This window comes from Zonotrichia leucophrys, chromosome 7 (genome assembly GCF_028769735.1).
Source record: "Zonotrichia leucophrys gambelii isolate GWCS_2022_RI chromosome 7, RI_Zleu_2.0, whole genome shotgun sequence".
In the NCBI taxonomy this organism is placed as follows: Eukaryota; Metazoa; Chordata; class Aves; order Passeriformes; family Passerellidae; genus Zonotrichia; species Zonotrichia leucophrys.
The window spans coordinates 9,851,323-9,874,526 of record NC_088177.1 but is presented as its reverse complement, the minus strand read 5'-3'; the positions used below and the strand labels follow the sequence as shown (position 1 = coordinate 9,874,526).

Here is a 23,204-nt window from a genome sequence, read left to right as displayed (position 1 = left end):
CCAGCACCAAAAGACATAGTTCAGTCAGCTTCCTCCAATCCCACAGGGCTGTTTTTTAATCTTTCCCCCTTTTTTTTTTTTCCTGTTTGTTTTTTAAATTTTAATATCTATTTCCCACCAACAAGGGAGCAGCGCTTCGGACGCGGCAGGGCCAGCGCGGCGAGGGGGAAGCCGCAGATTGCGGAGGCGTCCCCCGAAGAGAGAGGGGGGGGATGACTTTGTGTGTGTGTGTGTGTGATGAGCAGCTCTGACCTCAGCCCCGGGAACGCCAGCACCAACCATCTGGATCCCATTTGCGACGCCCGGCCCCCCGGCATTGCCGAGCCAGCCGCCTCCTCCGGCCGCGCTCAGACCCACGGCAGCCGCCGCGCAGGGACCAGCGTCCCTCCAGCGCCCTGTCCCGCCGCTGTTCCCTCATCCCAGCACTGCCTGCACCCCTCCAGAGGGGACCGGGGAGGCTGAGCAGCGCCGCACGCCATGAAGCAGCGGTGAGAGGCGCTCCGGAGAGGAAAATCCCGGAGTAAGGAGCTCCTCTGGAGGTTCACTCAGGGGTAAGTGCTGCTTACCCCTCGGCAGCTGATAAGACATGGTTATTCTCCTTGGTGGGGTGGTATACTTGGGGTTTTTCAGCCATCCCCAGGTTTGCATCACTTAGGAAAGCTGCCGGCTCGCTCAGCCCGTGAGCGCCTCCCGGAGCTGATGTGTGTGGGAACACTCCTGTCCCCACCACTACAGGGGAACTAAACCCATTCAAGTGTATTTCCCCTGTTGCCTCAGCGTGGGTTTTGGATTTGGTGCCTTGGAATTGTTGCAGCAGCAGAGTGATGGGATGGGAGCAGGATGACAGGGGAAGCAGTGCCCCAAGGAGGGCATGTGGTGGTTTTTGGGAAGATGTATCAGCTCAGGGAGGTGGAGGCATCAATGGGACCTTGCAAGGAACGTGCTGAGGGGGTATCTCAGCCCCTTTCTTGCTCCCAGGGCTAGGGGATGTTGGATAGCTGCCCTCACCCCTCCTGCCCCAAGGTGAAGTAGGATGAACACAGCAGAGGTGTTCAGCTGTGCCAACTCAGGTCCTGCTGCCAGGCATGTCCCCATTGCTCCGGAGTGGGCTGGCATGTGGCTCCAAGGATAATCCTCATCCTCTTGTGGTCATCCACAGACAGGGAAATTACCCAAACAGCAGCTTTTCCCCTAAGGAAAAGGCTCTCCAGCCATGCATGGAGCCCCTGGCCCCCTCCACAGCTCCGTCTGCTGTCCCTCCTGCCTTCCCCAGCCCTTTCCCCCCGCAGCCCCAGTTGCCCTGAGCCTCCTGGGATGTGCTGAGGGGGTGGCTATGACTAATCTGGAGACACCCTGCCACCATCCCGCTGGGCTCAGCTGAGCCCTCCCTTCCCAAGCAGAGCTGGGGCAAGAGATGCTTGTGGCCAAACTGGTTTCCTGACCAAGCAAAAGGGCCAAAAGTGGCTGGAATGGGGGTAGCCAAAGCCCCTCTGGTTCCAGTGAGTGCAATGGGAAACTCTCAGCCCGTTTCTGGTTGGTGTGATGATTCATGTGCACGCTCTTGGGGGAGAGGAATCTTTCTAGTGTTTTTCAAAATTTTGGTTTTTCCCCATTACTTGCTGGTTTAGGGAAAAAAGAATCAGTATTTGTGGTGGGTAATTATGGTGCTTATATAGTGATATGTATTATGTTTGTTCTGGGCCACAAATGCCCAGTTTAGGAGGTTTGTAGAGAGATGCCTCCAGACTAAGGCTGTTGCAGAGAGCTGGAGAATTCCTCCAAGAATTCTGTAAGAATGCAGTGGTGGCAGAGGAGAGACTCAACTCTGCTTCTCCCTGGCACCATCCCTTTAGTCAGAGCTCAGGCAAACAGGCTTTTCATCCCCAAAATTTCTCTGTCTTTGCAGTGGGGCTGACCATGGCGAGGGCTGTGCCAGTGTTTAAGACAGGAGTGCAGGGCTGTGCGCTTGCTGCCACCACACCACGGTTCATTCATTCCCTCTCCAGTTTCCAGCACCCTCCCCAGTCCCCTTTCTGGGTTTTCAAACATCTCTACGACTTTCCATTCAAACTCAGTAACTTTCCCTGATTTCAGGGTGAGCTAAACCAGCCCCTGCTTTATTCCCACATGTCAAGGAGGGGGGAAAAAAAAATTAAAAAATCACGTTCCTCCTCTACTTTTGCTACGTGCCTGTCCAGGAACAGGAGGGAACATCCTATTCCTTCCACCAGCACAAGCTGTGGTAAGTGCACAGCCTTGCCAGCCTTGGATTGTGTTCCCCACAGAATTTGCAGCAGAGGGGTGAGCCTGCGCTGTGCTGGGCGTGCACGGCGCCGGGTGGCACTGTGTGCCTGCTCCTTGCCCTGAATCACAGCCAGCCTTACTTACCCCTCCACATGCCCATCACTTTTTCCACCTTTTTAAATGATCTGTGTTCCACATTAAGGAGCTGATTTGTTTGGGTGGGGAGGCTCCGGGAGGCTCTGGTTACTATACATAAAGAGTTATTGATCTTCGAGGGAGTTTCCTCTTTTTTTTTTTTTTTATTTTAGCAAATACTCCCTTTCCTCTTATTAACAACTCTATTTTGGTCTCAGTCTTTGGATGGAGAAAACAACTGGATTTCAAGCCAACAGCATGCTTAGAAGGACAGCAATGAATATGTGATTCATATTAAATTCTAGCACCCAGGGAACTTGCCTGGGTAGGATACGGAAGCACCATAACTCTATTGCTTTGCTGAACACTGATTTTCAAAAATCAGAGCTCCAGCGGCTTGCAAAATCAGGGAGATCTTTTTTCCATCCTTTCTGTCTTCTTTTTTTTTTTTTGGTGTCCAGGTCTGCCTTTGTAGGAATAAATTTTTTCAGGGGCAGCCCTCAACCCCACAAGCCTCACCTTCCCAGTAACCCTTGGCAGCCACGTTTACACTTCAAAAGAGCTGAGACAAATCTTAATGTCTTCACCTGGAGCCATTAATAAGTCCAGGATCTGTCCTGTTCAACCCATCCTGAGTCTCTGGAACCAGGTCTCTGGAACCAGCTTGGCTTCTCCCAAGTGCTGTGGAACCAGGCAGAGTAGTGTTCTGTGATGAAGGGGTGGCCAGGCATGAGACACTTCTGTCCCTTGAAAAGGTGACCAAGTTTTTTTTTTTTTTTTTTTTTTTTTTTTTTGCGTGGAAAAAATCATGACATTCAGCCTCAGAATCTGGGAGTGGCTTTTGGCTAACGTTTTCCCCAGCTCAGAGAAATATGAGGGGGAATTCGTCCAGGCGAGAGAGGAGCATGCCTTGCCTCCAGAGGGCAATCTGCAGCTCCCTGGCTCCATCCACATCAGGATTTTGGGAGCTGCTTCTCCCAGCTGCTCACTCCACAGCCATGACTGCAATCTTATCCCACTGCTGGGGATGCAAAATAAATTTAGTTTTTCTGGGTGCCTGGTGTCCACTTCCAAGCCACTGGCAGGGCTTACAGCTGCTGTGGGTGCAGCGGAGAACAGCCAAGCCAAGGGAATTTGAGGCTGAGCAGTTTGGTTGGGAAAATCCCCACAAAGCAAATGCAGGTGAAGGCAGAAACCTCTTTTTTTTTGGCTCTGACATCCCCATGAGAGACTTCTGGGGAAGTCTAGAGTATTCTCACAGCATCCTGCACCATCTGTGGGATGATGCTTTGCTCTCCCTGTCCCCCTTTCAGAAAAGCTGTTGAGACCCAGCTGTAAATGCACCTCTTTTTCCACAAGAAAAGCACAACCCACCCCTCATGCACAAAGGAATTTAAGAGCTGCAATTGCTCCTCAGGTTTTTAGTCAATATATTTTTTGTGGATGCTGCATGGCTGGGCAGGAAAACTGGAGTAGATATCCTGTGATTTGGGGTAGTGGGGCATCCCAAAGGTCTCTGGGTGTGCCAGCTGGGAAAGCTGCACAAGGCCAAGCCCAAATCCAGGCCATTTGTCCCCAGAAAATGTGCCCATCGTGGCTCTGCCCACCATGCTCTGCTCCTTTCCAGAGGCTGCTCAGCTTTCCAGCAGGAATGTGTCACAGGAACAGGGAGATTATGGGAACAAATGTCTTAAATGCAATCACAAAATGGTTTGGGTTGGAAGGGACATTAAAAACCATTTTGTTCCAGTCCCTTTCAACACTTGCAGGGATGGGGAAGCCACAGCTTCTCTGGGCACTCTGTGCCAGGGCCTCAGCACCCCCACAGGGAAGAATTTCTTCCCATTATCCCATCTATTCTATTTTAACTACACTCAAGTGAAAAAAACCCACCTCAACACAAGCAAACAAGAGCTTAGCAAGTGAATTTAAAACATCCACTCAAAGGAAAAAAAAATGTAAAAAGTCAAGTTTTATGCGCAGAGAAGTATGCAATATATGCAAAAAATAGCTGCTGGGGAAAATATTTTAGGAAATCACTTCATTGTGTCGGAGGTAGGAATGATTGCTTTTTGAGAGCAGTATTAGGAACAGATGTATTGCTTCTGATGAAATACTGTAATATTAAGAGGTCAGCACAGACTATATAAACTCTAGACAGACATAAAACTTTCAGATTATTGAAGGCTACAGGAGTTAATCTCTTAGCACATGAATCATGAAGAAATTGGCTCCCCAGGCTTTGGTGCTAACTTAATTCAGGAAAACTCCTTTCCTAAAGGAAAGGAGTCAGGTTTTTCAGCATATTTTTCCAGCTTGAAATGGATATAGCAAAAGCTTCACCAGAGCTTTTTGACCAGAAGTCACCCCACGGGCCTGCAAGGAACTTTTCATTTAAAAAATGAAATAAATCCACAATTAAATTGCCTTGTTGAAAACACATTATTGAAAATGCAACAATGCCAGAGAATAAAGTTGCAACACAAATACTTACCTTAACCAAGTGTTAAAATGATTTCACATCTCTGGTTTTATCATCCATCCCCTGCAAGCTGGTGCCACCTCCAGCTCCTGTGACTGATGGTAATTTGGGACACAAAGCAAGAACACATTGAGCAGCGGAAATTACTTCTTGTGCCTGGCTGAGGCAAGCCAAGCAATAAAAATCACATTATTCATTGTCTTAAACCCACTTTTCTCACTGAGCCAGAGACTTTGCTCCGTCAAAACAGAGCTGAGTGGAGTTTTGGGTGAACTCCCCCAATCAAGGAAAGAAAAATAAAATTACCCCCACCTATCCAACCCTCATTATATTACCTTTACAAAAAAAGTTGCTGTCCTTGCTGCATCTTCTTTTACAGGAAAATCATCTCCATGCCCACCTCTTTCTGCAAGCACTGAACTCTTCTTCATTAGCTAATGAGGGGGCTATAAGAGAAAACCCTGTTCAGGAGCAACTCTTCTTAAAATCTCCTCTTTTCCTTAAGTTGTCAATCTCAAAGAGACATCCATCACCTCTTCCTGAAGACTTTGCTGCCTTTTTCCTTCTGATGGCTGGTCCTGGCTCCTATGACTTTAGGATGGTTTTGTGTGATGCTGAAACTCATCTCTTGTTGATGGACAAGTCCCCCTGCTTGCACAGAACTATGAATACCACCATGGAGGTCACAGAGAAAGCTGGAGATAGATCTGGAGGCCTCCTAAAAGATAAAATGGGGAATGAGGTGAAATCCCTGGAGGTGTCCCAGGAACACCTGGATGTGGCACTCAGCGCTCTGGGCTGGGTGACAAGGTGGGAATCAGTCCCCAGGTTGGACTTGGTCTTGTGGGTCTTTTCCAACCTAAGAAATTCTGTGGAAAATCTCAGCTTCCCAGTGCTGTGGGAGTTCATGGGTGATCCTGTGGGCAGGGGGGATTCCACAGCCTCAGGGAGTTTCACTTTTCCCTCTGGCTGTGTCTCGTGGCTGTAAACAGGCTCCGAGCAGCTGATTGACATTAAAACCAAAAAAGCCCCCAAATGTTTGCTTCAGTCCTGTCACTTTTTAGCCAGCAAGACATCAATTTTCACTGGTTTATCTTGGTGCTCTGCTCATCCCCAGCTGTTGTGTCTGAGGAGGGATTGGCTGCCAGCAGCTAATAAACAGGATGATAACATAACTTCCTGCATTTTGGGAAAGAAATATGAGCAGCTTTACAGCACACATTACTTTAGTGGGCTGTTTTCCTTAGCATGCATTTTATTTCATGTTCTCCATTCAGTTCTAGCAGCCTTTTCACTCTGTGACATCCCACCCTTAAGGGGAAGGGGGCTCCCAAGGTTTGTAGGTGCTTGTGACTGAAGGAGAAGACAGAAGTGAGAGGGCCTGCAAAAGCTTACAAAGTTTTATTAACAAATTACACACTTGGCATGGAATTTGGTGTGTTAATCACTGGTCTCCCTGATTTCAGTATAAGCACGTGGCAGTGGCTTTTGGATAAAGGATAGAGTGAAAGGGAAGACAGGGAGGGTGATGGATTGAAGAGGGAGAGATAGAGATTAAAGGAAGGGAGAAAGAGAGATCACCATTCCTGACTCCAGCATTGATCCAGCTGACGGGATATCCAGGGGCACAGATGCACCTGGGTTTCATGGCTGTACCTTTTATAGTTGCATTTCTCCCTCCCTGTAGAAAAATTTCTCACTTTCTATGCAAATTAGCTAACAAGGTTTTCCTAGTTTTCCCATTTCTTGAAATGGGTCAAGGGGCTCCGGAGGCCTTCCAGCTTCTCAACTGTGCTGTGCTTATCCCACTAGCCAGAATAAGGAAGTTTGTCCCATAAAATGCTGCCCTATCTCCGTGTGGCCTCTTCTCCAGCCACATCCTGCCCTTTCCCAGGGTGGGTTACTGCCAACAATCCTTGGTTGTTATCACCAGCAATCCTTGGTTGGCTGCACAGCTGTGAGGATCTGAGATGTGCACATCTTGAATCAGGGAACCGTGGGATATCCTGAGCTGGAAGGGAGCCACAAGGATCATCAAAATCCAACTCCTGGCCCTGCACAGGACACCCCAACAACCCCACCCTATGCCTGAGAGTGTTGTCCAGCACTTTGGGCTCTTCTAGGCTTCTATACAATCCCAAAGGATGCTGTAAAGTGAATCCTACTCAAAAACTCACAGCTCTTCCATAAATTTCTTCCCAGAGGAAAGACTCTCCCAGGGAGTTGGGTGGTTGGTTGTCATGAGCTTGGTGCTTTTTGCAGAAAGAAAGGTCTAGGACCTACAGAACCCTTCTGCATTTGAAACTATTTTTTGGGTGAAACTTATTTTTTCTGGGAGCAAGATGCCCACCAGGGACACAATCCATCTGAGCAGGTTTGCTCCTGCTGGAGGCACTGGGAGGTTTGGCTTGCACTGGAACATCCAGGGGGATGGATGGCTGCCAGCTCACAAAGGTGATGGTTTAATCTCTTCAGGAATGACAATGATACCTCTGGGCTGCTGCAGGTGCCTCTATAAATTGAGGGGTTGCCAATAAAAGGGAAGACTTTGCCATGTCTTGATTAACATTGTGTGCTGTCTCTGGGGGCCTGTTCAATGTCTCTCCATTTATTATTATTATTATTATTATTATTATTATTATTATTATTATTATTATTATTATTATTATAAAAGGCAGAGGAGACCTTTTCCCAGACTCATGCTATAGGGCATTCATAAATTCCATCTGGAGCACAGGAAAGACCACATACTGCAAATCTCTTCTCCCAAAAAAGACCAGACCCCAGCCCAGCTTTGACACACAGGGAGCCAGAGGAAGTGTCAGGATCACATTGGATTTCAGGAAACCAGGTGGAAGTTGTTCCTTCCTTTCCACAGAACTGCCCTCTGATATCCCTGAGGAGTGTCTCTACAGCAGAAGTGGGACTAGCTCCTTATGTCCAGATGTTCCCATATTCCCAACTCTTTGTTCTGTTTCCAGCCAGTAATAGCCATCAGTGTAATTGCCACAGTTTTCCTCAAAAATAAGAGTTACTCTTCCCTTTAGCCCTTTTAGGCTCTTGTTTTGGTTGTAACTGTCTGGATTGATGGAATTGGCAAGGATGCTAACAAGAAAATGGAATCACTTTTTTTTTTTTTTTTTTTGTCTTTTATGATGACCTGGTTAGCAGTTTGATGTATTGGAGTCACTTTTGGCTGATTTGAGTAATTGATCCCCTCTGGGGAATGAAAGGTATTAAATCACTGTGTTCCCTTTTGGGAGGATATTTTCCCAGTTAAGCAAGCCTTGCTGCTTTCTGCTCTGTGGGCTTGGAAATGAAGATTAAATAATAAATTGGTCATCTCTATGACAACAGAAACACAGCCTTCATGGCGGAGACGTTGTTTCAGAAGGCTTGCCAGGTGGATCACAGATAACAAACTTGCTTAAATTATATTTTTGGCTCTAGAAGATAAAATATTATTCTTGGTGCCTTTCCAAAATATGATCAGCCCAGTGCAGGCTATTCCACAACCAGGGCTCTGAGTCTGGGGGAGTCCAAGGGCTTTTTGCTGTGCAGCCAGATCATGTGGCTCACTTGGGCCTAGAGTGCTTAAATTTCCATTAGTATATTTGGGACAGCTGAAAAGGTGAGCTGAGGCAAGGGGGAATGTTCAGGGCAGTTATTGTGGTGTTTGGAAGAAATAAAGTGAGAAAAGGCAACAGCAAAAGGAAGTGTGTTGGCAGAGATGTATCAGCTGGTCATCCATGGATGGGGAGGGCAGGTGGGAGGCCACTGTGTATTTTGGTAGAGAAACCTAAGCTTTTTCCTATGTATTACATATTGCCTGGGACAGCACAGGTAAAAAAAAATCATCTAATTCCACAGAGGTGATTGAAGGTCAGTTATGTGAATTGTCACTCTATCCAGCAGCAAAGAAATTTTTTCCTGCCAAAGCCTTGTAAAACCACATGGTTTGGCTTTTCTATGTTGTGCCTCATCTGTGCCTGGCCAGCACTGCTGCTATTTCTCACTCTCCCTGTTTTCCTCCCTCAGGTCTCACGTCAGGTGCTTTGAAACAAAAGAGAATAAAAGGAAAACTCCTAAAAGAGCAAAATGAGGAAACATCGGCATTTGCCCCTCTTGGCAATGTTCTGCCTCCTGCTCTTGGGCTTTGGCTCTGTTGGTGCTCAGCAGCAAGCAGGTAAGAGCCTGGGCTGCTTCACCTGACTTTGGCCCTGTACAAGCACTCCTTGGCACTGTTTGGTGTTTGACATGCATGTCCGTGGAATGCTGTGGATGGATGTGTTCTGCTCCTCAGCTCCCACCTTGCTGAGGGCCCTTGGGACACGGGCCTTGGCCAACACTCACGGTGCCTCCCCGAGCATGACACTGGCTGGTGCTGTGCCATGGAGGATGCTCTGCAGGGCACCAGGGTGTGGGACATGCGCTCAGGGTGGTCCTGAGAGGGTCTTCTCCTGGGCAGAGCTGTTCTGCTCTCCCTGCATGTGTAAAAGAGTTTTTAGCAGTGAGAAGAGCACTGCCACTGACCTGCAGAAAGGCTGTTTAGAGAGGTGATGCTGGCACCTTTGGGACCAGATCTGCTGTCACCAAGTGTGACAGCAGGAAAAATGCAGGAAGCTCATGCCAGCACCCAGGCTGCTTAAACCAAGCTGTCCTTCCTTCCTTGAGCATTACCATGGAGCCAGCAAAACCCATGCAAGAGACACGGGCAGCTGGAAGCTGAATGAGCCTGAACTAACAGGTGAAGCTGCCAGGGTCTCTGTCTGGCTCAGGGCTGTGTCCAAACCCATGGGTGAGGGTGTAGGAGGGCAGGAGCACCTCAGCTCCCTCTCTCTGGGCAGGGCAGGTGGCATGCTGTCCCCCAGCACCTGCAGGGCTCTGGTGGCTGCGTGGTTGTTCTCCAGCGCTTGTCATTTTGCTGCGGGCGATAAGGGGAAGCTGAGCTTCACTTTCACCGTGCCAAGGAGGCTGTTGGTTGTTTGGGTGAGGAGGAGGAGGAGGATGAGGAGTAGGAGGAGGCATGCTTGTGCTGACCGATAGAAAATCCTAAACCCCCATCTGTTTTTTTAAAGCTGTCAAAACCATTGCCGCGGCTGATATAATATTTCTAGTGGATTCCTCCTGGAGCGTTGGGAAGGAACACTTCCAACTCGTTCGAGAGTTTCTGTATGATGTTGTAAAGGCTTTAGATGTGGGAGGAAATGATTTTCGCTTTGCCCTGGTCCAGTTCAGCGGAAACCCCCGCACAGAGTTCCAGTTAAATACCTTCCCCTCCACCCAGGACATCCTGTCCCATATTGCCAACATGACTTACGTGGGGGGAGGCGCCGAGCCCGGAAAAGGATTAGAGTACCTAATCGAGAAGCACCTCACTAAAGCTGCGGGAAGCAGAGCCAGTGAAGGCGTGCCCCAGGTTATTGTAGTGCTGACAGACGGACAGCCCCGGGATGATGTGGCTCTGCCCTCATCTCTCCTTAACTCGGCCCGTGTAAACCTGTTTGCGGTCGGCGTTGAGGAGCCGGTGGAAGGGCAGTTGCGGGAAGTAGCGAGCGGACCCCTCGATACGCACCGCTTCAACCTGGAGAATTTTACCGCTCTCCACGGCATAGTTGGGGACTTAGTGGCGAGTGTCCGCTCCTCCATGACTCCAGAAAAGGCTGGGGCCAAAGGACTGGTTAAAGACATCACAGGTAATGGCTGGCTGGTGGTATCTGCTGGCACTGCGCTGTTTGGCATTGCCGCTCTGGAGGGGCAAGACTGAGATGGACGTTCAGAGGTTTAAAAATAAAGGTTTGAAACTTGTGGCCCCGTGTTTGCAGCTGCTGAGGTGCTGTTTGCCGACTGAGCCAGGGCTGCCAGGAGTCAGGGTAGGAATCCTTGAATGGGCAGTGGCACCTTGAGGCCAACCTCTGGCACATATGGCATGGAAATTCAAGTATAGGGAGCTTTGCAGAGTTAGCAAATTGCCATGTCCTGTTTACTTCTAAAGTGGGGAAACAGAGGGTGAGCACACCAGACCTGGTAGTGACCCTGACTGAAAATCCTCTGGAGACTGAAGAGGGTGCTGCTGGTTGTGGGGACAGCATGATGGATGTCCCCTTAGAACCAGGTAGGGGGACAGGGAGATGTGCAGTGTGCCATTCCAGAAAGTCACACTCTTGGGCAGTGTGCCATTCTAGAAAGTCACACTCTTGGTGAAGACAGCAAAGGAAGCTGGGTGGGGAATTTCTCTGCTGAAAGCCCACCTCTGACCTGACCCTTAACCTCTCTCCTCATGCACCTGGAGAAGGTGTGTGGTTGAAAAGTCTTCTCTACAAGCCCATGGCTTCCACCTGCTGGAGCACTGGACCCTTCCCACAACTGAAACCTCCCTGCAAACCACGTTGGCTTCAATGGATCTGCACTGACTGCAACACAGGGCCCAATTTCCCTGAAAAAAAAAACCCAAACCAAGTTTCCTCCGTCCCTCCTCTGTTTATGAAATTCCAGCATGGCAAGAGCCTTCTGAGCAGCTTTGTTGTTTTTCAAAACAGAAGTCCTGGGGATCAAACCTTTCTTTTTATTCCTGAGGCTCCATCTGAAGGCTGAGAGCTTGTGGGGCGACGTAAGGCCACAGCAGTGTGATGAGGCAGTGTGACATTAATCCCCCTGTGTTGTCTTGCCTGATTAACCCTCACGCCAGTGCCACTGGGTGCTCTCCATCACTGCATGGCACCGAGCAACACCAAGAGGCCGTGCTCATGTGTGTTTCTTGTCGTGCAAAGCGCTTGGCAGGGCAAATAGCCAGGTCACAGGAAAGCCACAGGGGAGTAGCTGCCCCACAAACGCAACAAAAGGCTCTCCAATGCTAAGGAGATGACACCAATATTGGTGGAAAATCAACGTTACACCCAACCTGCTGGCAGCACTCTGGTGGCTGTTGGGCATCTCAGTCGTGAAGGAACCCAGTGAAATTCCCTGTTGAAATCAATTGGGAAATTGGTCTCTGGAAGCTGGCTATCCTCCTCTGGGCCATGCCAGCAGGTAACCCCATTGAATGGAAACATCTGGAACCTTAGACATTCCCTTAAAAGCTTTAAAGCCAAATTCCTACTTTGTGTATTTTGTGCATTTACAAGTTTGTTTCTGTTTAAAGGTATTTTTTGCAAGCATTTCCTTCCCATCCTATAACACAAATTTAAGTTAATCCTACTGTTGTAGTGTTGTCCCTGTGTGACTTGCATGGGTGATATACAGAGTATTGTTAAACATGGGAAAAGATGTTACAGGTCCTAAACCTTGGACAACAACAGTGTGCAAAACATGGTACAAATATCTGCATAAGAGTTTAAAAAGTCATTTATTCATCTGATTACTACATGTGGCATTAAAATTTCCAAAACTGCCATTGATGCTATGTTAGAAATGAGCCCTAATATGGAATGGAGGTGTAAAAAAGCCCCAGTCCTGTAGTGGTTCTAGTAAAGAGAACCAGAACTGCTGGTCTGTGGCAGTCCCTGGAGCTGACTCACGTAAGTACAACAGTCAGCCCCGAGTTTGCCCTGAAGTATTTGTTAAATCTGACCTGTCTGTCTCATCTGACCCTCCTCGCTTAGTTGTGTAACCAGCATGCTTTTTATTTGTTCTCCACACCAGCTTGTTCCATAAATGTGCACTGAAGTACAAGGTTTTTTTTACAGTGATGACAAATTATCCAAAGCATCTGTTTCATATCTATTTTCTCTTCCATGGGAGCAACCCGTTAGTGCCTGGAATCTTGTTCCTCCAGAAAGATATCCAGGATTATCTAAAGCATCCCTGGGTAAAACCAATGTGAGGTTTCCCTTTCATTTTTACAATGAAATGGAACGTGTACATCCCAACTGAAAATGGCTCAGTAAAACCAAGCCTAAGCACCCCTAAATTTTGCCTCCATGGAAAAATAAATCCTGGAGCTCCTTGAAATTCTGTACCCTGGTGATTTCCTCTGAGCCAACACTGGCCATTGAGTTGGTCCAGGGGAGTGATGGTGACATGGAGACCTTCTCTTTTGTCACTGGAATTGCAGCATTATCTGAATCTCCTGGTTTATGAAAACATGGGCTAGAAAAACAACTAAATTGGCAATAAATAAATAATTTACTGGCAGTGCTGGTTAATAGCAAAGATCTCAGGTTTATTCCTGGCCTTGCTAAACCACACGCCAGCTTCACTGTTGGTTTCACCTTTGGCTTTCCAAAGTTGAAAGCTGACAGAGAGATTTCCGAATGTTCCTTGTCAGCCATTTGCAAATAGTCTGAAATTTGAGTTCTTAATGCGAGTGGAGAGTACCAGCATGGAAACATCTGAGCATGCTTTGGGGTTTTTCCCCCCACTCCTCTTTTTTGCATGCATAGAGCTCTTGATGATCTTGATGGTAACATTAGTTGAGCAAAAGGAGTAAGAGCAGACACCAGGGCATTTTGGGTCTGCTTTGGTAAGTCTCAAAAATACTGCCCCTCAAAACCAGGTTCAAGCCATGTGCAAGCTTTGTTTGATGTGTGTATATCTCAGCAAATGTTGTGATCATCTGGGTAGGGTCAAACAACTAGAGTTGGATAATTTTGTCATGACTGATGTCATCACCCTGTTTTAACCTGATTCTGCATTCCTTGATTGAATACCCAGAATCCATATGAAAAGTACAGACCAGACCCCTCTGGCAATGATCAACCCGTCTTTGTGCAAAATGTTTAAAGTGACGCAATTTTTGCGTGGCCTGGGTTGAGAACTGTGTGGGTCAGCCTGCTAGAGACATAACTTCAGGTGGATGCTGGCGACTGGTAAAAGAGTTACAGTCAAGGAAAAGTAATGATAACCTTTTCAATTGTTTGTAACAAATGTGTTTTAAATAATATTTATTCATGGTGGGGGAAGCCCATAGATTCAGCTTCTGTGTTTAACCAGCAAAAGAGCAGAATCATGACAGAGAAGCTGAAACTTTCCCTGCATCCAGTAAATGCTGGCTTTTTTCCTCCCAAAAAATAGAAGGCAGCAATGATAAAAACCTCCTCAACCTCTACCTTCACTATGAATTGCCACCAAATTCCACCTTTTCTTTTGGCTCTGTCTAAATATTTGGACAGTACAGGCCGCTGACAGAATGTACGTAGATTTCCAAAAACTGTATTTTGCAGAGGTTTCTCCTTGCATGCCAAGAATGCTGACCCCGTGTTACTACAGCCTCTGGCTCGTGTTGTGTTCACTCAAGCCCTCCCTTGATGGGCTGTGGATGCTGCTGGGAAGGGCCTGAGAGCTCATATTCAATCAGAATGCAGAACTAAGAGGCAAAAATCACCTTCTCAGTGATCACGTTGTTTTGTTTTCTCATTTTCGTGTTTCTCACTGGTTTTCCAAGAAACATGTCAGAACACTGTTACAACTGCATGTAATCACCCATTTTAATGCTTTCACCTTTTGCATTTCTTTTTTTTAAAGCTCAAGAGTCCGCTGACCTAATTTTCCTTATTGACGGATCAAACAACATCGGAGGTGTCAATTTTCCAGCCATACGCGATTTCCTTGTAAATTTGATTGAGAGCCTCAGAGTTGGAGCTCAGCAGATACACATTGGGGTGGTGCAGTATAGTGATCAACCCAGAACCGAGTTCCCTTTGAGCAGCTACTCCACAAAGGCGGATGTCCTGGATGCCGTGAAGGCACTCGGATTCCGCGGGGGCGAGGAGGCGAACACCGGTGCGGCACTGGAGTTCGTGGTGGAGAACCTCTTCACCCAGGCGGGAGGCAGCAGGATAGAGGAAGCGGTGCCTCAGATTTTAGTGCTGATAAGTGGTGGAGAATCTAGTGATGATATCCGAGAGGGCTTGTTAGCGGTGAAGCAAGCTGGTATATTTTCGTTTAGCATTGGGGTCCTGAATGCTGACAGTGCAGAGCTGCAGCAGATTGCTACTGATGGAAGCTTCGCCTATACTGCCCTGGATATCCGTAACCTTGATGCTCTTCAAGAATTATTACTGCCCAACATTGTTGGAGTGGCCCAAAGACTCATTTTGTTAGCGGCCCCAACCATTGTGACTGAAGGTATGTATGCCTTTCTAGACCCTTGCATTTCAGTGAATCCATGAATGATTAAGCTTTTGCACAATTTACAAGCATATTTAAAGCTTTAATTATTCTTTTTTTTTTTTTTCCAATTAATCTCTCTGGTCTGGTTATGGAGAAGCAGTGTTTCTGTGCAGAAATTCACTAACCCACTGAGTTATCTCTCAAAAACCATGAGATCTTGTTGCAATAGCTGGCATGACATATGGGGTGTTTTAAAAGACAGGAGCAGAGTATAAAAAAAAGAGTAAAATAAAAAACTCACATAATCCTTATTGAGGTATCTAAGCACCCTGGGAGTAAACACTGCAGCACTGCCAGTTGCAAAAATATTTATGCCATGTAAGCTTACATTATATGTCAGTTGGAAGTGTCATGACCATAAAATGTGGCTGAGGAAGGCATCAGGAATGCTAAATGGATCCCTGTGTACCAGAGTTGAAATTATCTCCTTGCTAAAACAGTAAAATTCTACAACTCACTGAACCTCTGGGCTGCCCTTGGTAAAAGGGTGGCATTCATATTTGTTGAACTTAAAAACTGAACAGCCCTTCGTTCTTCTGAGTGAAATCCTTACTTTTGATCCATCATCTAAGTTTACTGTTTCCATGAGGCTGTGGGAATTAAAAATGCAGGTGTTAATATTCCACTTAGGTTACTTTGTCACCCATAAGTCCCATTGGCATTATTTCTGGACTAGCATCAGCTCAGGTGTGGTAGAATAATGAATACCTGGATTTATGGTACAAATAGGTGATTTATGAAAGACACAATATGTCATATTGCAGAGGCCCCTGGAAGGGGCCAGCCTGGAGCTGCTGCACTTAATTACCAGGATGCTTAATGCAAACAGCACTTGTGGGATCCCCTTGTCAGTCTGGAGTTCTGTACACACTGTTCCTCATGGTGTATGTTGACATATAAAACTGCATTCCAGATGTCTTTGCTGATCCATGCCTAAACATGGTTGCTATCCTGTGGCTTAAATCAAAGGGAGGAATTTGCCTTAAAGATCATTTTATGACCTTGCCTTGATTATTCCAGGAAAGAACATGAAGAACTTCTTGTAGCACCCTACAAGAGCCATATTTAGCCAAATAATATGAAGTCGGCATGTGTAGCTAAAATGTGAATACTGGGATCCATGCAACTCAGTGGAAAATCTCTCTTTCCTCTTGTCTGATTTTTAACAGTTTGAATGGCAAGATTAAAAAATTTTGGTACCTTTTTTTTTTCATCTCCACTTGTATATTTCTCACTTAAAGTTCCAGCTCATTTGTGGAAGGTACTACGTCAGCCTGTACAGTTACATACAGATGGATGTTAAATGGGCAAGTAGATTATTTCCAAAGGATCTTTAGGGAATTTCCTTCCCCTGACACCCATGGAAATAAATTTTGACTGGTTTGCTTGGTTGACATCGACAACTTGGAAGGCTGCAGTGCAAAGCAGTTTGGGAGACTGTGCAGCCCAAAAGGGATGCTAAACCCTCTGAGTGCCAAGTGCTCCCATGAAATGCTGCAGTCATCTTGCTTCACTTTAGCTTGCCAGCTGTTCATCCTGGGCTGAAGGGGTGTTCCAAAGAGGCTTTCTGCTCCTTCACCCAGTGGGGGAGCCTGGATGATGGAGTTAGATGAGGAGCTTCACCAGACAGCTGACATGGCAATGAGGATGGAGCTATGCAGGGCTGGGTTCAGCGCTGACACCCTCCAACATTCCCAGCTTTGAGAGTCAAAGATACAATGCTTTGATCCCAAATCCTTTGAAATTCTTGGGAGGCTTGCCATCAGATTTACAGGGCTTTGGATTAAACCCTATGAGATGTGCACAGCCCTGCTCAAAGGCTTTTGCATTAATTGCGTCCATGCAAACCATAAACGTGGGTTGTTTCTTCCTGTGTGTTTTGGGTTTGATTCTTGCATTCCTCTGAGGGAAAAGTACTGCAGGATTTGAGAGCTGCAACAGGAATGAGAAGCTGAGAGAACTCTTCCTTCCCAGCATCCCTCATCTTTCCAAAGCCCCTTTGATGTTTCCCCCAAAAGTCAAAAGTTTTCAGGCTCTCCACTTTAGAGTTTCTAGTTGCTGGGATGTGCTTTGGACATTTCTCCTGGGTCACACAAAGCAGAGATTTCAGCCCTTGCTATCCATTTGGAAAGTTTCCTGTTTTCAGCCCTCTCCTCCTTGGAGTAACTGAGGAGGAAAAAAACCTGGCTGGAGGGATCAATGCTGGAAATCATGGCTCTGTGAAAGGGATCATTTACACAAATCCTCGTTGCTTTGTGTGTAGCTCTGTTCTGACAGCCTGGGCAGCCAATTGCAGACGACTGTCAGCTCGCTTGAGGCTGTGGCTTGAGGAGGGCACCACCACGTTTGCTTTGTGCACGTCCTCATCATTTTGTGCCTGGCAGCACCATGGCAGGCAATTTTAAACTTCCATTTTTTACGATTGGTCCTTAATTATACTATTTCTAGCATGACTCCATGAGAGGCGTGTTTGCAAAGGTGATGCAAGGCTGGCAGATCTTTCAGGATCTGCGGGCAGAGGGGCAGCCGAGTCACAAATGTCACCCCCAGCTCCAAGTCACCCCTCGGGGCAGCCCAGTCTCGTGGCGCTCACCCCTAGTTAGAAACCTGACAGCACCCAGCCTTTGGGAGCACGGCTATCCATGGCCAGCTGGTGGCTGGCCAAGGAGGACTGCAGCCAAAGTTTTGTTCTTTGTTGAAATCCAAAGTAAACAGACTCCATGCAGAGGAGCCCTGATGGGCTGGGGGCTGCTTTTCTCCATCCAGGCAGGGCAAGGCAGTGTTTCTACTGCTTGGCCTGGGGGTGTGAGATTCCTGTGGAAGCAGGCAGTAAGCCTGGGAGGTGATGGACCTGCCTCCTTGGATCCTGAACCCATCTCAGGAGCTCTTAGGTGGGTGGGTGATCTAAGGATACCCCAAATCCAACATAACACCATGATTCATGGTGCTCCAGCATGACTTGGAAGCAGCACAAAGTTTCCTTTCTCACGTCAATGGCATGAAGTCAGGGAGGTGATGATGTGAGAGGATTTGTCTAAAAGATGGTATCAAGGTTAGGCATCATGATAATCATGTATAATGCTGTTATCACAATCATTTTGGTCTTGTTAATATCTACCTTTTAAGAAAATTTATTTGCTGTATTTAATATCATGATGCTTTGGTTTCAATGCCACAAAACAGGGTTTTTTTCCTCCCTGACTATCTTTCTTCAAACTTAGCCAGGACACTGGAAAGCTAGTTTTTCCTTTTCTGTGTCCTGTGCCATCATCAATAATAAAGTTTTGGAAGTAACAAGCCAGGAAACCTGTTTGTTAAAGACATGGCCACCAGAACACAATCCAGCTCATCCATGACTGGGCCAGCTGTGCCAAGAGAAACCCTAACTTATTTTTGTTAAATAAGGAATAAGATTTAGGATGCAAAGACCCAAAATCCAGGTATGTTGAGTAGGTGGAGACTACTTGTGTCATTGTTCTCAGGAACCTAATCCTTCTCACACCAAACCACCACCATTAAGGTGGTTCCTCTGCAGGTGGAAGGAGCATCACCTGCTTATTTTATCTCATGTGCCCTCTGAGTGCCAAGATTTCTCCTTCCTTCTTTCCATCTATGCTTTCACATGTACATATATTTTATTATTCAAGTGTGTAAAAAAAATCACAGTTGTTGCAACTCTCCAAATCTTTGGTGTTTTAGAAAGGGAAAAAAGTCAGATTTACTATTAGTCCTCTGCTGGAGTCTAAAAAAGTAATCTAGACCTTTTTAAAGGCATTGAGAATAACAGTACTCCAAATAAACAAGAGGTCCTGAACATTGCTTAGCTGTTGGCACAGAACTGATGCAGAGTGTTTTGAAGGCTAACATGATGTTCATGTGTTACTTGCAGTTATTGAAGTGAACAAGAAGGATATAGTCTTCCTGATAGATGGCTCAACTGCTTTGGGGGCCGCCCCCTTTAATGCAATCCGTGATTTCGTTGCCAAAATTGTCCAAAGGCTGGAGGTTGGACCCGAGCTGATCCAAGTGGCCGTGGCACAGTATGCAGACACTGTGAAGCCAGAGTTTTATTTTAACACCCACCAGACCAGGAAGGACGTGATGGCCAATGTGAGGAAGATGAAGCCCATGGGTGGCACAACACTCAACACTGGCTCGGCACTGGAATTTGTGAGGACCAACTTCTTCACCAGTGCTGCCGGGTGCCGGGTGGAGGAAGGGGTGCTCCCCATGCTGGTGCTCATCACTGGGGGTAAGTCCAGGGATGCTGTTGACCAAGCTGCAGCAGAGCTGAAGAGGAATAGGATAGTGACCCTTGCCGTTGGGTCGAGAAACGCTGACCTGGCAGAGCTTCAAGAAATTGCTCATGAACAAGATTTTGTGTTCAACCCGAACGACTTCCGCCTCCAGTTCATGCAAGCCATTCTTCCTGAAGTGCTGTCACCTATCCGGACACTCTCTGGAGGACTGCTCGTCCCAGAGCCACCCTCAGGTAATTAAAGGCCTTTTTCTAATTAAGCAGGTGTGGTTTATAAGTTTGCCGATTCTTATTCTGCGACATGTACAGATAATGGGGAAAACCATACCAATGCATGTTCCAGCATGTTTTAATGTGAGTGCATGAACAGGTCAGTGAACTCGGTAGCGTGGTTGTTGTTACAGATTTATGGCTCCTTCCTAGAGATTTTTGTCCTGTTCTCATTTTGTCACCAACATTTAAAGGCCTGGATGATGTGGAAGATGTGCTTTAGTAGTTAGGTACCCAAATTGTTCAGTGGAGGGTTTTGCTCTTCTTAGGGTTTGTGTAGCCTATGAATGGGACACCTGTGAGTGTTAAAGTCTCTTCCTCAGTTTGGGAATTATCCATAGTGGGTGTTTGCTCAGAAAAGTAGAGGTTTCACTGGAGTGTAAAGAACATAAGCCAGTTTGTTTGTGGAGATGTTCAGAGCTGACATTGCTGGACGGAAATTCACCCTTTAAGAACGTATTTTGATTTCTTATTATTTACTCAGCTCGAGCCCCAAGAGGCATGCAAAGATATTTCAGTATTGATTTTAATTTAATCTGTTTGGAAGATGATCCAAAGCTCCAGGAAGACAGTGGACTCTTTTTATATGTCCTTGCCATTGACATCAGTAGACTTTGGAAGAAACTGATAAGGTTGTGGCTTTTGAGGAAGATCCCCCTGCATTTCAAGAGTTATTCTAGGTGCACAAAGATTTTATACCAAATTTCTCAGGATTTCTTCACAATAGAGATGCTTGAGGTGAAATCCATGTTGTGCTAGACCATATTTGAGCCTTGGATTTTTTGTCTCATGACATGTGAGCATTAGAAAACCAGGATTTCTTCCAGCCCGCAGTAAGATCAATAGTGAGGTTCCCACTGGCTTAAGTAGCTGTTGAATTGTGTCCATCTTTTTTCTAGTTTCTCACGTAATTTAAAATTATAAACCGCAGTGGAAAAGAGACAGAATGTTTGGAAAGAATCCTGAAAGAATTAAAGCATGTGTCTGATTTACATGAAAAGAAGACATTTTGAAATCAGTTTGCCAATACTTGTCCTTAATGAAGATGAATATCACAGGACCTATAATTTAATAAGCTTGGTTTCAGAGTGTGTCTCCAGCTAATACAGTTTTGCATGGCTATACACCAAAGCTGATGTGCTTATTTTTCAATGTAAATTAAAAATGTTCCTGTGTTTTCTCGTTCTTCAAAGGTCATTCATGCAGCTTCTCTATTTTTCCAGTCCTTTTTTTGTGCTTACAGCTATTCACACACACAATAAGCAAAGGATTGTATCCTACCCCTATAAATTATTATGTGTAGCAACAAAACTGATTTTGACACTGGGCAGTTGCATTTTAACTGGCTATTGTCTCACCCTGGGCCTTGAATGGCACTTTTCTGGGAAAAATTCAAAATACAGAAAGCCAGACAATCTGTAAAATCTGAGAGCAATCCCTGTATTCTAAAGAGCCTTTAATTTCCTTTTTGTTCTGAATAGCTCAGTATTTATGTATTTTATATACAGAACAGCAAGCTTACAGGGACAAGGCAAGCTAGAGAATAGATGAATCTAGCCAGAAATGCTTTAAACAGAAATATAACGAGCAGAATTAGCAAAGGGCATAAATAAATCCTTGAATAATTCATTTGAAGGAAGGCATCTGGGGGATGTCTTGGATGACATCAGATCTCCAAGATTTTATTTAAAAGCTTGGCATTTTGGTCTGTGATCTGGACGTGTTTAGAACAAAAAAAGAGCAAAAAAAGGGTGATGACCCTGTGATGTCTTTGAGGTGTAGACCTACATCCTGGAGCTCAGATGCCTGGAGATAGCCCAGGAAGGATTTAACCTTAAAAAATGGAACTAAGAGCTGCCAAAAGTGGGAAATTTTCCCCCCTTCAACATCCCACAAAACAGATGTCTGTAACAACAGACGGTAAAGTGCAGCGCTCAAGAAGGCAGGTATCCTCAGGTAGCTGTTGAGCCTGACATTTAAAAGGGTTGCTGATCCTTCCCTGCCCAATTCAGTCATTTCCAGCAAGGTCCTTGTTACTTCTGTGCTGATCACACCTTTGCTCCTCTCTCTCTCTCCACCCTAACACGGTCCACATGCGTGTACGGCGTACGCTGCATGCACACATGATGAAAAAAAAAAAAAATTCCATTTTTCGTTTTGTGCCATGTCTCACGTTGTTTTCTGTGCTCTACCGCAGTTCAAGTAACCAAAAGGGATATCATCTTTCTTTTGGACGGATCACTCAACGTCGGAAATGCCAACTTCCCCTTTGTGCGGGACTTTGTGGCCGACCTAGTTAACTACCTTGATGTCGGCAGCGACAAAACGCGAGTGGGCTTAGTGCAATTTAGTGACACCCCCCAAACCGAGTTCTCCCTGTACTCCTACCAGAGCAAAGCTGACATAATCCAGCGCCTGGGGCAGCTGAGGCCCAGGGGGGGCTCGGTGCTCAACACCGGCTCCGCGCTGAACTTTGTGCTCTCGAGTCACTTCACGGGGGCCGGTGGGAGCAGGATAAATGAACAAGTGCCCCAGGTGCTGGTCCTGGTGGCGGCAGGGAGCTCTGCCGATCCCTTCCTCCAAGTTTCCAATGAATTAGCTCGGGCCGGAGTGCTGACCTTTGCTGTGGGCGTTAGGAATGCGGATAAGGCAGAACTTGAGCAGATTGCCTTTAATCCAAGAATGGTGTATTTTGTGGATGATTTCAGTGCCCTGGCAGCTTTACCCCAGGAGTTAAATAAGCCCATAACAACATATGTTAGTGGAGGTGTGGAAGAGGTTCCACTCGCCCCAACAGGTAATGCCTACCTTCCTGCATGCTGACTGCATGAAGTTGATCTTGTTTAAGTGAATTTCTTGTTTCCACAGTACACGTGTCCAAGCCCTGAGTCATCAAAGTGGTTATGGCTGTGCTTAACTTGATGATCTTTAAGGTCCCTTCCAAACCAAACCATTCTATGATTCTATGAATACATGGCTTGACACTGGCAGCACTTAATTTTGTTCAAGTCATTGCTACCACACCTTAAAAGCACAGTTTTAAGTCTTTTGGTAGGTCAGGACCAAAGGAGGACCTGAGTGAGTCTGTGCCCACCAGTCACTGGCTCTGGTGTTCCCTTGCTATTCCCATAAGAAGGCCACAACCTGTAAATGCATCATGTGCACTAAATCAGGCAATGGGAGCGTGAGATTTTGACCACAAGAAGTGGTGTGGAAAGGTTAAAATCATGCCAAAGAGCACACAGGAGCAGAGGTCTAGCCAGGAACAGGTGGACAAATCCATCCCCAGAACCACTTGGTCAAAGTGATGTTATCAGGCTGTCACAGAGGCTGGATTTGATTCCAGAAATTCAAAGCTATCCTTCAGTATTAAACCCAAAGGCTTTTGGCAAGTTTAACCCTTTTTAAACAGATCTTTTCTCATTAATTCCATTATCATGGCTATTTGCCCAGGAAGACATGGGAACATATGGGATGGGTTAGTATGGAAAGGAGACCATTAAGATTAATATGAAAGTACAAGAGGCTTGGGTTTGCCTTGGGTATTCAATGAGATCAAAAGGGCATCAAATTGAAACAGGTGAAAGGCTTTTATGGATTTAGATGCTCCTTATGATGCAATTGGGAGAAGATCCAGAAAATGCTTCGTGTCTATGTGCATGAACTGTCTATTTGTTGTCTATTGAGCCTTTCAATAGGAAAAAA

The 23,204-nt window shown here is 46.3% G+C and overlaps 1 protein-coding gene across 1 annotated transcript in view; it reads left to right on the top strand.

Moving 5' to 3' along the window:
• The first annotated feature begins 248 nt into the window (after positions 1 to 248).
• COL6A3 (collagen type VI alpha 3 chain) overlaps positions 249 to 23,204 on the top strand; it is a 58,303-nt gene continuing 35,347 nt past the window's right edge. Inside the window, exons 1-5 of the mRNA XM_064718347.1 lie at positions 249 to 551; positions 8,900 to 9,047; positions 14,324 to 14,926; positions 18,861 to 19,463; positions 21,697 to 22,296. Coding sequence (XP_064574417.1) covers positions 8,960 to 9,047; positions 14,324 to 14,926; positions 18,861 to 19,463; positions 21,697 to 22,296 — 1,894 coding nt within the window. The 5' untranslated portion in view covers positions 249 to 551; positions 8,900 to 8,959. The remainder of the gene's footprint in view (positions 552 to 8,899; positions 9,048 to 14,323; positions 14,927 to 18,860; positions 19,464 to 21,696; positions 22,297 to 23,204) is intronic.